We start from the raw sequence: 13,188 nt of genomic DNA on the forward strand, positions 1-13,188 counted from the left end.
ACAATTCGCGAAACAGTAACCGTCCACAGTGGCCCAGCTGATATGGAATCCTGGAGACAGCGCTTTTCAAATCCTCTTGATAGTGAGTGGTTGTTCGCGTCATTGCGTCAGGAATCCGACACTGCCGGCTGCAAGACGTCTCTGTACTCCAATTCAGTGTAATACGATCGCGCTCGGACGTGGATTCGCGCCGTAGACAACAAATTAATTAATTAATTCGAGTGCTGACGGCGCTTGCCAAGACTCTGGAGTCGCACAGATCGGATGGTCGTGGTCGCAGGTTCTGTGCTTCTCGCTTGGTTGTAAATATGGCCGTCTTTCCCCGCTGCTGCTGCCCCCCTTCCTCGTCATCGTCTTACGGGGAACATACTAAGTCGCCTGGCAAGCGACACAGTCTGCGGAGAGCCAAGAGGGGAGCCTGTAACTGGCTGAGATCCTCTTCGATCACGAGCGAGTATACTTCAGAATTCCTACAACCTGGTCATTTGGCTAACATTAATGTAGACAGACAGTGTTCTCAAGTGTGGGCAAGAGGACAGCATGGAACCCGGGGTGAGTCTGAGTGGCCAGAGGCATGCCACTTGGTACACTGCCGGTTCTAGCAGTTTGTCCTCTCCCGTACTCGTTGGAGAGTCGTTGACTTAATCCGAGTACGCTGATTCGCTCGCCAGTTCGGGCGATGCGTACTCGACTGTGGGTACGGGGGATAAAGTATGGGCACGGGGGATAAGAGGAGTCCTGACAGACTCCTCTTTAATTCGATATGCTGATTCGCCTCGAACAAGGTGAGTCCAAGGATGGCGAGATCCAAGCCACTTGGTCACTACTAGTTCCGGGACGCGTACTCGACTGTGGGCACGGGGGATAAGGAACGGCGTTAGAATTTTCTCTATCACCATTATGTTCCTGTTATTTGTCTATGTATATGTATATGAATATATACATACATATGAGAGGCCAGCTTCTTGGAGCTGGCCGTTGTTGCTTGTGACCCATGGCAGGGCGTAACCACCAGACATTTTTGTTGTATTTCTTGCTAACTTTGTATGTCTGGTCGGCCGTCTAATACAAGTAAGTGTGCATTCCTGACGGGTAAATTGGATAACCCTAACCTTCTCGTGCTATAGGCGGACTTCCATTTTGGCCGTCCTTACTCGTTCGGTCCTGCAAAGCAAACGAGTCACAGCGTTCTTTTCCATCTGAGAGCGCCGCTCGGGTTTTGAGAGACCAGGTCAGGTCTGCCCTGGACAACACAGTCATACATCGTCAGGTCGTTCTCCCACCGGTGAATCGGCAGGGTTCGAGTTCAACTCAATACTTGGCAGATCTGAGTGCGCTGGATGTTGCGTTCCGAGTGGAAGACAGACGGTTCAGTGCAACTGATGGCTATTCCGGCCGTAGCTTCAGATCACAGCGCGCATGGAACTCGTAGTAGCTTCATGGAGGAAGTGCCAACCGAGATTCTACAAACAATTGCAAATCACTTGCCAGACCGCGCGCTGTGTAGTCTGTTAGCAACCTCACGAGACATCTATCAGAAACTCAGTTCCAATAGATACTTTTGGCGGACCAGATTTCATATGGTATTTGATCTAGCTGTGTTTTTTGAAGTTGATTCTGACAGCGGGCGACAAATCTTGGTGACAGATCTATTGCGGCTGAAGGAATTCGAGGCTAAGTACGACTATCGGAGACAGTACCAAGGCCGGATGAAATTCTTGCGACACAAGGACTTCGTGCTCGACGATATGGAATATGCAGTATCCATGCTTGCAGACCACAACATTCGTAATTATCATTGGCTTAGGACTTCCACTGCCGTTGAAGAGTTCTTGTTCCGAACGCCACTGTCATTATCACCCAGTGAAGAGCACTTGTCTATGTTCAATCTTATTAAATCCGTCCTCATTCCTGCCCTGGGATTTCCAGGAATTGCTCCTAGACCCCTGGATCCGGTCTATCGCATAGTATACGACTCACCACGTCACCCGCTATTCGACCCTGTCACTGGCGAGCCTCAGCTGCACGTTATTGCTGCGCTTGTGACGTTTTGGCAAATGATGAATGTTCAGAGTGGTCTTGGTGAATTCCACAAAGGCATGGATGTAGTGGAGACATTACGGTACATCCATCGACCTCGAAAAAGCCATGGGCAGTTAAATCATAACCAGACGAGGACAGTTTTCGTCGAAGGCAACGGACTAGCTTTGTTGGATATAAAGGATGACAATGCTAGTACAATTATGACACCGGATGTCACGATTTCAGGAGGCGATGAAACTTCGCATGTTGATGGTGGTTCGATTGTGTCGGTCGAAAGAGATGACGACGAGTCGGCTTGGGAGACAGAGACAGATGGTGAACCAGTTTCTGACGACAATAAGATATTCCTCGGAGCCTACGCGTTCTTTAACTATTGGGATTTTGAACTTTTTAGGTCTGCTCCGCTGAGTTCCGAGACAAGACGATCGATTATTGGCGACATTGTCGATTGGCATCTCGACGTGCCTGATGACATATGCGGGCCTATTTCCTTGATGGCAACTGGGACATCGCACCAGCTTACCGGAATAACAGAGCGCCGACGGTCAATTGTTGAAATCTCACCAATCGAGGAGCCAATCATGGGCGTGAGAGGGTGGGCGGTGTTTAACATGCGTCAATTGGAGTTTGAAGTAGACCCGGATTTCTTTGAGGAGCAGCGATGGATCCACCGCGCTGTCATGCTACCTGGGAGTAAGGCTGTTGTCGGACGATGGCATGATGGCTTCGACGATGATATTGAACGGGCGGTTGAGGGTCCCATTATTTGGGTTCGACGATAGAATAACAGTGGTCAAATGTACAGAGATGGCGTTTGTTCATGCTTGTACTGTCAATTATTTAGACTAATCATAATTCTGTGGAACATGCACCGACATTGGTAGTCTAAATTTATTCAGTGCCGCTTCATTATATCGTCACCAATCATGCGTTGTAGACTATCGGTTGTAATAGTCCAAGTACGGTCGCATGTTACATTATTTAGTCACACTGTTGATGTACCCTTACAAGATGCGGCTTTCACTTCCAATGTGACGACCGTATATGTGATTCTGCTGATGACGAGCGGCGGATACTCATATCGAAGCCTACGGTGTCGTTCTTGGTAAGATTGAAACGGCTGCTAAACCAACAGTGTGTGAAAGCGATGGATTTGGTCGCATGTTTTTCTATGCGGGTTGTCGTTGTCGATTCAGATGTCGCAGCAGGCGCCCGGCCAATTGTCCTCAATTGGGTCGGGATCGTTTCGGTATACGTGGAAGTTTACACTTGGTCGCGCATACGATTTTGGAAAGAAGACCATGAACGCGCAGGATCGGTTTCGCGCGACAAGGAGACCGGAGTAATCCCCGTGCGAGACTGGAATCGGCCGATATTTTGGCTTCTCTCCCGAATGGGTTATGTGTGCATGCAGGTCGTCCGGTAACGATCTGCACGTGTTTTGCGGGGACGAATGAGTGCTTGGGCGGTCGACCGTAATAGACGACATATGTACGAGTGGTCTAGAACCAATAGGGTGCCCGCGAAGCTGCCGCTCATTCGATTAAGGCGCTATTCCGTGTGTTTGTGCTCGGCGATGGCAACACTTCGTCGTATCTAGCGGGATATTCGATTGCGCATGACGTGCTTTATCCATCGATCGGCAATGATAGTGCATTGCCAATACCGCGCTCAAGTTTGGACCAGGAATATTCCCATGTTTAGTATATGTTGGCGGGCGGTTAAAAGAGCGCCGACGAGTATGTAACAACAGAGCCTTCCAGGAAGCTCGCTGCCTGCGCCATTTACTCAACCTTACACACGTACGTGAACAGCGATTCCGTTCTTTCAGTTTCGTCGTTTTGATGCCCTCCAAGAAACAACACTGGGTGCCTTCCCGTAGCAGAGCCAGCAATATGCTTCATCCATCGACGCCCTTCAGACCAAACGAACAGCCGGGTAACTGTCGCTACTGCTTCGTCCGACGCTGTGTTGACTTGGAGCAGCCCGAATAAATTGAACAGCTCGTTGGACTACACTGCCACAAGCACTGCACGTTACGAGGCCAGATGACAACTGTAAGTTCTTCTTTAAGTGCGCGTGAGTGTAATATTGGCGGAGTAATTAAATTTTAGCTTAGTCAAGAAAAACACCAGGCGAGGAGTTAAACATATCATATAGCTGACTCCTAGCCTTTACATCACAAGACTGAAGACAAGTAGAAGGCAACAACAAGATAAATGGACTCCCCTGGTCTCTCCACACCGTCACCATCGTCCACCCCACGGCTGCTTCCGAATGAATCCGTACGCTCGCTTACGGAACCTGTGGCCGAGATCTCGCACAACAACTTCTGGATATTTGGCTACGGCTCTCTCATCTTCAAGCCGCCGCCAGATGTCGAGATGGCAGTGCCAGGATACTTATGCGGGTACGTCCGCCGGTTCTGGCAAAAGTCGCACGACCACCGCGGCACACCGACGGCTCCTGGTAGGGTCGTGACCCTCATCCGTCGCGAATTCTGGGAGACGCTTGATGATCCCCACGCCGCGTTTGAACGGCCCGATAGTCGCACGTGGGGTCAGTAGTATCTCTCTTCGATGGACAATGCATAACACTAACAAAAAGTTTGCAACAGGCGTCGCGTATAAGATCATTCCTGAAAAAGTGCGACATGTCTCTAGCGTATTGGATCTAAGAGAGCAAAATGGCTACACAGTTCACCTGGCCCCGTTCTTCCCCTCCAAGTCCGCAGCTTTCCCTTTAATGACCATCCCAACAATCGTTTATATCGGCACCCCAGACAACCCTGCTTTTGCTGGTGTCGAGGCTGATCTCGAAGGTCTCGCCAGGCTCATCCTCAAATCAAAAGGTCCGTCGGGCTACAACAGAGAGTATTTGTATAAACTGGGCGAAGCTCTCGAGGAATTGCATGGTCGCGATGGCGAAGAAGATGACTACCATGTGTCGGATCTGGTCAGGCGTGTGAAGGCGCTGGAAGCCGTCGACGACGAGGTATAAAGACTTAGTCAGGAAATGGCAATGGCAGTGATACTTAGACATGCCAGTATTAACATAGCAGTCAGGATTGACCATGGCGTGCATGATAGGTGATAGAATCTTCTCTTGTACTACACTGCATTAAATACTCATCGTGTCTACTATGTTACAGTTCCTCGAAAAACAATCCTATTTTGATCAAACCGGTTAACAAATCACGAAACGCCATAGAAATTTTGAAGAAACATGCCGAAAGACAAAGACGGGCCGAAGATATCAAGTCTTGTAACCGAGCGTCAACTGCTCACATATCCAAAACAAATCTTCACTTCATGTCCCATTACACCCCAAACAGAACAAATGTCAAACGATATGACGCGATTGGTAAGCCAAAAACTAATAAACAGTTGAACAATTCTAGGTCTTTAGTCGCTTTTCTTCTGGACCTTCACCATCGTCTTCGTCGCTCCATCCGCGTCTCTTCGGACCGGATGCATCCGTATCGCGCTCACCGAGACCGCTTCGATCGCGATTAAACGACTGCGCAGCTGACGAGACAACTGGGGTGTGAAATTGGAGTGGACTCGGTAATAAGTCCTGAGCCAGCATTCCATTCTTAGCGCTAAACTGTAAACCCCAATCCGCTGGAGTGTACAACGTCGACGGCGACGGTAGTAAATCAGACACATACCGCGACGGTAGGGCCGATATTGGCGTTTGATCTCGTGCATTCGGCATGCTAGTCGCGCTACTAACGTTGGCATTCGCAGCACCAGTTGTAGGCGGGAAACTATGCGATGGAGCGGACGCACCCGCACTACTGAGCGACGTGGGCCTAGCAAATGGATTTCCAGGCCCCCCAAGACTATTCGAATTTAGATACGCAGACGGCGACGGCGGCGGTAGTAAGACAACCGGTGACGACACATCTTTGACAGCTGAGAGTGATGGCGCGGAGTTGTTGTCCTGCGACGGCGGAGAGGATGAGACAGCAGTTGACGCATCAGTTGACGGCGCACCCGCGTTATGTGCCTTTTGCACGTTTGAGTTCGGAGCAGGAGTAGTCTCGTCTGGCGGAATTCGAAGCTTCAGCTTCGGACGCATGGTTGAGCCACTCGCCGCCGACGGCGGCGCACCGCTGCTTCCATCCATGTAATTTGGTGGACTGACCGATGAAAGCTGATACGCCGTACTGGAGGTTCCCGTGTTCCCGCTGCTATTGCGCGCTACTGAGCCCACATCGACGCTCTGAGCCCGTGGCGAGCTAGATAGCCTTGGCTCCATGGTCAAATTGGGCTGCTCTGATGGCTGCTGCGGCGATTGCTCCTGCTTAGCTATTACGGTCGGTACACTTGCATTCTCTGGTACGGATGTAGAAGATTTCGAGCGATATTGCAACCGCATATTATCGCCGGGTCGAGGCGGCGCGGAGACTTGATACTCAAACTGTGGCATCTGGGGTGGAACAGTGTTGGGCCGTGCCTCGACAAACTGCTGGCCATTCTGGAACTGGAAACCCAACTGAAAGTTGTAGGCCTGTTGCTGTGCTAGCTGTGCATTCTGGGATTGTACTGATTGGCCCTGCTGCGGCTGAGGACGGGGCGCGAAGGAATAATAAGCGTGCCCCGGGAAGGAAGCCAGCGTGGCGGCCGCCATTCCTGCGCTGTCGGACAGCGACGATTGCATCTGGGTCGTTCCTGGTATTATCTGCGGCATTGATACACATACGGCCGGGACAACCTTGCTGGTGTTACCGGTATGAGTCTGCGCTGCAATGGACGTATGGGAATGAGACCGCGAATGCGCCTGCGATTTAGTGCGTGGTGGAGAAACATTAATATGTGGAGCCTGCTGGCGAGGATTCGGGGTGTTTGATCTGTTGATCGCGACAGAGGGCAATCGGTTGGACTCGGGAGGTTCTGGCGTCGCGTTTTCAGAGAAGATTTCGTTTTCGTTGTCATCATCGGTCATCTCAGATCCCTTCTGAAAATCTGCGGGGCCTTTGCTTTCATGAGGCGTGGTCTACCATTGTTAGCACACCTGTCTAGGAGGCAGCAAGCCAGATGCCAGCAACACATTGCGACAACGCACGTAATTGTATCGCTCGATGAGCTGCCTGGTGTCGCATGACGTGAACTCGTAGAGCTTCTTGTTGTGACCGAAGATGATGACGGCAATGTCGACAGAGCAGAGGACTGAAAGCTCATGAGCCTTTTTGAAAAGGCCAGCCTTCCGCTTGAGAAAGGTAACGGAGCGGTTGCGCTCGTCCTTGAGGGGCTTGATGAGGATCTTTCTGCGACCCATGGCTGATAAATAGAGAGGCGGGGCACGTATACGGACGCAGCTGAGTGCTGGGACTTAAGGTCTGGAGGGCGAGGGCGGACAAGAAGAATACGCGATAAACACCGGACGCAGGCACAAGCTTAATCGGCGAGAATTGATGATGCTGGGCAAGGTGCTGGCGGTTATACTAAGTATAGCACCACCGCGGCGGGGGTCGCGCGGGCGGGTGACACGCGAGTGACGGGACCGGGTCACAGGTCAGAGTCACAAGTAACAGACGTTGTGACGTCACCAAACTAGCGGCCGATTGCTGGCTATATTTAGTCCCCGCCTAGCGACTCAAAATGTTTGAGATAGACAGGCTGGCAAGCCTGAATTGCTTATTATTACTACTGTATTGCAAACAAGCTTAATGGCAGAAGCAATCGCGCGAAACTTTCGGCACGCTCGCACACGTATCTGCCGGCCCCCTGGATGGGAACTCATTTCTTCACAGTGCGTGTGTCAACTCAAAGGCGCCCACGCGAACCCGTATTTATTGTCCTGACGTAACAATCTACTACTGACAACGGTATAGTAGCAAGTACGTGTCTATATATAAGTTGCCCTCCGTTGAACACAGTCCCTAAATCGTCTTCTTCGTTTCATCGTCTGTTCCGCCGTTCACCTCAATCGCCGGGAGGTCTCGATCCGCTTTCGACTCGTCGTCCTCCTCGTCCTCGTCCTCCTCGTCGCTGCGCTCGTCCTTCTGGATCTCCAAGAATACCAGTCGGTACGCAATCCGGAGAATCAAAAACAGCCAGTACGCGTTCACAGCCTGCAACGCAAACAGCAACGCAAACGTGATGTACTGCGAGATCCAGCATTTGTACTGCTGCATCTCCCAGTTCAATGTGAAGTCACCCACAGCCTGGAACTCCGTCGCCACCGACCATAGAATCCGCAGATTCAGGTAGTGCCGCGAGTAGATCCACACTCCCATGAAAAACAGGAAAAATGGTCCTGTCATCGGGTGATTGAGATAGTTTAAAGTCTTCGACGTCGCCAAAGCCAGGTCGCTCACATCCATCGTGATGTAAACGGCAATTCCAATCCACGTGAAGTGGAACCGGTACGAGCAGAAAATAAGCGCAATCGTCACAATGTGGTGGAACACAAGCTCCTTGAAGTCCTTGCGCGGCTTCTCCAGTTGCAGAAACAGTACTACCGACTGCTGGGCCCAAAACGCTGCTTGCAGGAGATAGTACAGCTTAAAGTCGAGCTCATGCGACTGATGAGGATAGTGTTCATACATAGGCCGCGTCTCAAAGTACCACAGCGGCATGTGGTGCATAATGTACTTGTTCCTATTAGCCCGACTGCTTCTGTCAACTATTGCCATCCACAACGACTTACAAGGCCCCACGGCGACATCGTGCCATAGTACATGATGCTGTACGTCTGCTCCATGAACCGCTTGATCTTGCCTGGCTTAGTCAGACCGCACGCCTTGGCCAGCGGCTCCAGGATCTGCTGCATCGAGAACTCTCGCAGGAAGCTGAAAACGAGCATGTAGTACATAACGAAGCAAAAATCCTTCTTGCCTTTGCCGTACATCACCATCCCACCTTCCTCTGCCGGTATGATCTTGTACGACGGGAAGAGAAACGGGTACACTGGATTGCTGGGCGTGCGATCCTTCGACAGTGCAAACGCAATTAGCGGCACCAGCATCATAATGAGCGGCGTAACTGTCATTCCTGGTTAGCCCACGGCGCCATACCGGTCATTTCCAGTAATACATACCCCATGTATTCCGGTACGCTATCTCGCGGTAAAGTATCCACGTGCGCTCGATCGATCCGATCTTCTTGTCGCTACCAGTGGCCGAAGTGGCTTCCCCCGGCTTGTCGGATTTCGAGAGTGCCCGTTGCCGGTGCTGGCTACCCCGGATCTGCGTGTCGGTTGGAACCATCGTGCTCAGGCTTGGCGATGCGTTATCTCCAAGAGAGAATTGGCCCACGGAGGACGTTCGTCGGTTGCGCGTAGCTCCACTCGCTACTGCAGATGGTGTCGCGTCTGACGATAGTGTCGACATTTATTATATGAGTATGCTGTGTATGGCCACCTGCTGCGTCTAATCAAAGAAACAATGGTATACTAATAAGCTAATCGGCTAAATTAGTCTGTCAGGACAGCGTCTGCCGTTGTCGCGGAGAGTTTTCGGATGAAATCTGTGGCCACGGTGTACTGCCGAATCGACGGTCTGGCGCTCGTCCGCAGCACTATCAAATACTATGGGCACCTCTTATTTATAATTTTATACGACAGAAGCAGACGCAGGTCTCTAGCGAACTCGCGGCGTGGACGACGGTTGCAAAATAGGAAGATTTCGATGATTTAGCGTTGTTTTGCAACAGTCGTGCAAAAACTAACGAGGCGTGTGGGTCTACACACTGCGACCACGCGCCACGCTTGCGCAGAGAGGCCCCACAAGCGTGTCAAGATTTATTAACCATGGACTCAACGTGCGAAGTAGGACTCCAGTGCCGAGCCGGTGTTTCCACATCTGATATATTTCCCAGCCACTATAATACGATTATAATATATTGACCAATAATCACATTTGCTATATATATAATAACTCGAACAGGCAACTGTATGAATATAACAATACAGATAAACAAACACAAAACCATTCTCATCTCCACGATGACCAGCCCCGATCTGGTAAATGCCCATCAAGCTGTGCTGCTATTGTGCGCATTTAATTATACAAATCGTCATCGCCCTCATCCGCTCCAAAGGCCGCTTGCCCCTCGGAAACGCCAGTCGTGCCCGCAGCAGCCGCCTCGGCGTCGTTAGAGCTGAATCGGAAATTGCCAAAGCTTCCTCTCGACATCTGAAGTGTGTTAGCATACGCCTCGTAGCGGCGCAAGTCAGCATCGCTAACACTTCGTCGAGCAGTCTTCATGGCTTCCTCGAAGTGGCCCTTGTTAATATAGGGAACAGGGTCCTCCATCGCGACATCCTCATCAGACTTCTCTGCTTGCTCGCTCGCCTCGATGCTATCCTTGATGGCGAACTTTGCCGCACGCTGAACAATATACGACAAGTCGGCACCAGAGAAGCCGTGAGTAGACTGCGCAATCTCCCGCAAGTTGAGGCCAGGCTCGAGCGGAGTATTTCGGAGCTGCGCTTGAAGAATAGAGAGACGCGACTCCTCGTTTGGCAACGGAACATAGATAAGCTGATCAAGACGGCCAGGCCGGAGCAACGCGGGGTCAATCTGATCAGGTCTGTTGGTCGCCCCGATCACGAACACGTTCTTCTTCGCCCCCATGCCATCCATCTCGGTCAAAAGCTGATTCACGACACGGTCAGACGCCCCACCAGCATCACCCATTGACCCGCCACGAGACTTCGCAATAGAATCCAACTCGTCGAGGAAGACGACACATGGTGCGGCGGCTCGAGCCTTGTCGAAAATATCTCGAATGTTGGACTCAGACTCGCCGAACCACATAGAGAGCAACTCAGGTCCCTTGACCGAAATGAAATTGGCCGAAACCTCGGTAGCAACGGCCTTGGCCAGCAAAGTCTTACCAGTACCAGGCGGACCATAGAACAAAACACCCTTGGACGGCGAAAGACCAAACTTGGCGTATGACTCTGGGTGCAGAACCGGATACTCGACAGTTTCTTTGAGCTCTTGCTTGACCTTGTCCAATCCACCAATGTCGTCCCAGGTAACGTTGACACTCTGGACAACAGTCTCTCTGAGTGCAGAGGGATTGGAAGTACCAAGCGCGAATCGGAAATTATCCATCGTGACTCCCAAACTGTCAAGGACCTCAGCGTCGATAGTCTCCTCTTCAAGGTCGATCAAATCCATCTTCTCTCGAATCTGCTGCATGGCGGCCTCAGAGCAAAGTGATGCTAGATCCGAGCCAACGTAACCATGAGTCTCGGCAGCGATCGTCTCCAAGTCAACATCGTCAGCCAATTTCATGTTCTTCGTGTGGATGCGGAGGATCTCAAGACGGCCGGTGGGATCGGGAATACCAATATCAACCTCCCTGTCGAAACGACCGAATCGACGAAGCGCCGGATCAATAGCATTCGGTCTGTTCGTAGCGGCAATGACGACAACATTGGCCCTGGCCTTCATACCATCCATGAGAGTAAGAAGCTGGGAAACAACTCTCCGCTCAACTTCGCCATTTGTCTTCTCTCTCTTGGGTGCAATTGAATCAATTTCATCAATGAATATGATCGATGGGGCATTTTTCTCAGCCTCGTCAAACGCTTTTCGCAAGTTGCTCTCCGACTCGCCGGCCATCTTGGACATGATCTCCGGACCATTGATGAGGAAGAAGAATGCCCCGGTTTCATTTGCAACAGCTCGGGCCATGAGGGTCTTACCAGTACCAGGAGGACCATACTATTGCAAGTTAAATGACAGTCTCCCGCTAGATAGACAAAGTACGATCTTACCATGAGAATACCTCGTGGTGGCTTGATACCAATACTCTTGAAAAGCTGAGGGTGGCGAAGAGGAAGCTCCACCAGTTCACGAATCTGGGCCATTTGCTTTCTGCAACCACCGATATCGTCATAGCCAACATCGTTCAAGTTGTTCTCCTCATCTTCTCTATTGATCGGTTCGCCTTCGCACTATAATATTATCAGCATCTAACCATCCAATCCGAGCTTAGCAATCGACGTACGTGAATAACTGTTTCCTGGGCAACAATACCGTACTCTGAAGGTTCCATATCAACGATCTTGAATTCCACTTGCCTCATACCACCGCGCACGGTAAACAAGTCGCCTTTTCGGACTGGTCGGTAGGCCTCCAGGAAATACGGCTTAAGATAGACATCGAAGAGAGAACCAGTTAGGCCCTCCACAGTGTCGGCTATGGGCAAGCACGAAATTCGTTTGGCCTGTCAGTAACAGTTGGTCAGTTAGGTCGATACAGACGAAGGCAACTACACATACATATTTGATGCCAGGGAAGGCATGGACGGTAACAATATCACCCAATCTGACACGAAGATTGTTTCTGACAACACGATTGATTCTAGCGACACCATCCTCAACCTCTTCGTCGGCCAGGACAATCAGCGCAGTATCCTTCCTCTTCTTGCCCTTGACGATAACGACATCCCCGCGGAAAAACTGCAAGAGATCCATCGTGTTAGGAGAGAGAGTAATGACTGAATTGTCATCGTTGACAGCATCGTCGACGATCAAAGCTATAGGATTGACGGTTAGCAATCAATTCGCCACAACTGCAGACAGGACTGCCGCCACGTTACAACTAAACACATAATTCCCGCAGCCATCCAGCCAACGTAAATATTCTTCAGTTTCATTGTCAGAATATAAGTACAGTGAAAACATGGTTTAGAACGACGCGGAGTCGACAGACCGCAGAGGCTCACCAGTGGGTGATAATCACCTCTGGGCACCCGCTAATGCAGTTCGAGATCCCATCCGACGATCCGCGATCAGGAAATCCCACAATCAAAGTAACAACAAACGAGAGTTCTAATAGATAAACAAAATCAAAGTACCGTTATCTTTTTTCTTCTTTCGCAAGATGGCGGTCGCGGTGGCGTCCTCCTTGGACAAATCAGCACCGGACGGGTCCACGAGATTAGGATGATGCTTCTTCTCCGGATTCGATGATGAAGACATGATGAATATGTAACCTGTTTCAACAATAACGAACAATGAAATAGACACAAAACAATCTCGACAAAGTCCTCGCTAATACCAATGATGGATGCGATGCCAAGCGCGTAGTCGATGATTGGGAGGAGGATATCGAGGTCAAGTTGTGGACGGGAAACATTGCCCATCTTACTAGGTTTAACCGAAGAAGCTCACAGAACC

The 13,188-nt window shown here is 50.7% G+C and overlaps 7 protein-coding genes across 7 annotated transcripts; 3 read left to right on the forward strand and 4 right to left on the reverse strand.

Annotated features, from left to right (window-relative positions):
• Nucleotides 1-281: 281 nt before the first annotated feature.
• POJ06DRAFT_250215 (uncharacterized protein) lies at nucleotides 282-856 on the forward strand. Its single transcript, XM_056187259.1, has 4 exons — nucleotides 282-454; nucleotides 505-623; nucleotides 644-726; nucleotides 757-856. Exons 1-2 carry the CDS (start codon nucleotides 309-311, stop codon nucleotides 554-556), a joined length of 198 nt encoding a protein of 65 aa, XP_056044470.1. The 5' UTR covers nucleotides 282-308; the 3' UTR covers nucleotides 557-623; nucleotides 644-726; nucleotides 757-856.
• On the reverse strand, nucleotides 642-1,019 carry POJ06DRAFT_237181 (uncharacterized protein; the record flags this gene model as incomplete). Its single annotated transcript, XM_056185942.1, has 2 exons — nucleotides 642-917; nucleotides 948-1,019. The coding sequence occupies 2 exons, from the start codon at nucleotides 1,017-1,019 to the stop codon at nucleotides 642-644; spliced, it is 348 nt and encodes a 115-aa protein (XP_056044471.1).
• Nucleotides 994-2,946, forward strand: POJ06DRAFT_300416 (uncharacterized protein). The gene is made up of 2 exons (XM_056190713.1): nucleotides 994-1,071; nucleotides 1,128-2,946. Exon 2 carries the CDS (start codon nucleotides 1,341-1,343, stop codon nucleotides 2,823-2,825), a length of 1,485 nt encoding a protein of 494 aa, XP_056044472.1. The 5' UTR covers nucleotides 994-1,071; nucleotides 1,128-1,340; the 3' UTR covers nucleotides 2,826-2,946.
• Nucleotides 2,947-4,044: 1,098 nt separating this feature from the next.
• On the forward strand, nucleotides 4,045-5,141 carry POJ06DRAFT_250224 (ChaC-like protein). Its single transcript, XM_056187260.1, has 3 exons — nucleotides 4,045-4,100; nucleotides 4,163-4,602; nucleotides 4,661-5,141. Exons 2-3 carry the CDS (start codon nucleotides 4,263-4,265, stop codon nucleotides 5,041-5,043), a joined length of 723 nt encoding a protein of 240 aa, XP_056044473.1. The 5' UTR covers nucleotides 4,045-4,100; nucleotides 4,163-4,262; the 3' UTR covers nucleotides 5,044-5,141.
• On the reverse strand, nucleotides 5,142-7,452 carry POJ06DRAFT_250227 (uncharacterized protein). Its single transcript, XM_056187261.1, has 2 exons — nucleotides 7,114-7,452; nucleotides 5,142-7,044 (listed from the first exon to the last, which is right to left on the reverse strand). Exons 1-2 carry the CDS (start codon nucleotides 7,324-7,326, stop codon nucleotides 5,440-5,442), a joined length of 1,818 nt encoding a protein of 605 aa, XP_056044474.1. The 5' UTR covers nucleotides 7,327-7,452; the 3' UTR covers nucleotides 5,142-5,439.
• A 154-nt stretch (nucleotides 7,453-7,606) lies between these two features.
• POJ06DRAFT_250228 (TLC domain-containing protein) lies at nucleotides 7,607-9,871 on the reverse strand. Its single transcript, XM_056187262.1, has 3 exons — nucleotides 9,091-9,871; nucleotides 8,701-9,035; nucleotides 7,607-8,644 (listed from the first exon to the last, which is right to left on the reverse strand). Exons 1-3 carry the CDS (start codon nucleotides 9,380-9,382, stop codon nucleotides 7,931-7,933), a joined length of 1,341 nt encoding a protein of 446 aa, XP_056044475.1. The 5' UTR covers nucleotides 9,383-9,871; the 3' UTR covers nucleotides 7,607-7,930.
• On the reverse strand, nucleotides 9,717-13,145 carry POJ06DRAFT_86770 (P-loop containing nucleoside triphosphate hydrolase protein). Its single transcript, XM_056191675.1, has 5 exons — nucleotides 12,867-13,145; nucleotides 12,289-12,545; nucleotides 12,015-12,233; nucleotides 11,782-11,961; nucleotides 9,717-11,728 (listed from the first exon to the last, which is right to left on the reverse strand). The coding sequence occupies exons 1-5, from the start codon at nucleotides 12,988-12,990 to the stop codon at nucleotides 10,052-10,054; spliced, it is 2,457 nt and encodes an 818-aa protein (XP_056044476.1). The 5' UTR covers nucleotides 12,991-13,145; the 3' UTR covers nucleotides 9,717-10,051.
• Nucleotides 13,146-13,188: the final 43 nt, after the last annotated feature.

This window comes from Lipomyces tetrasporus (assembly GCF_029532465.1).
Source record: "Lipomyces tetrasporus strain NRRL Y-64009 chromosome Unknown POJ06scaffold_4, whole genome shotgun sequence".
In the NCBI taxonomy this organism is placed as follows: Eukaryota; Fungi; Ascomycota; class Lipomycetes; order Lipomycetales; family Lipomycetaceae; genus Lipomyces; species Lipomyces tetrasporus.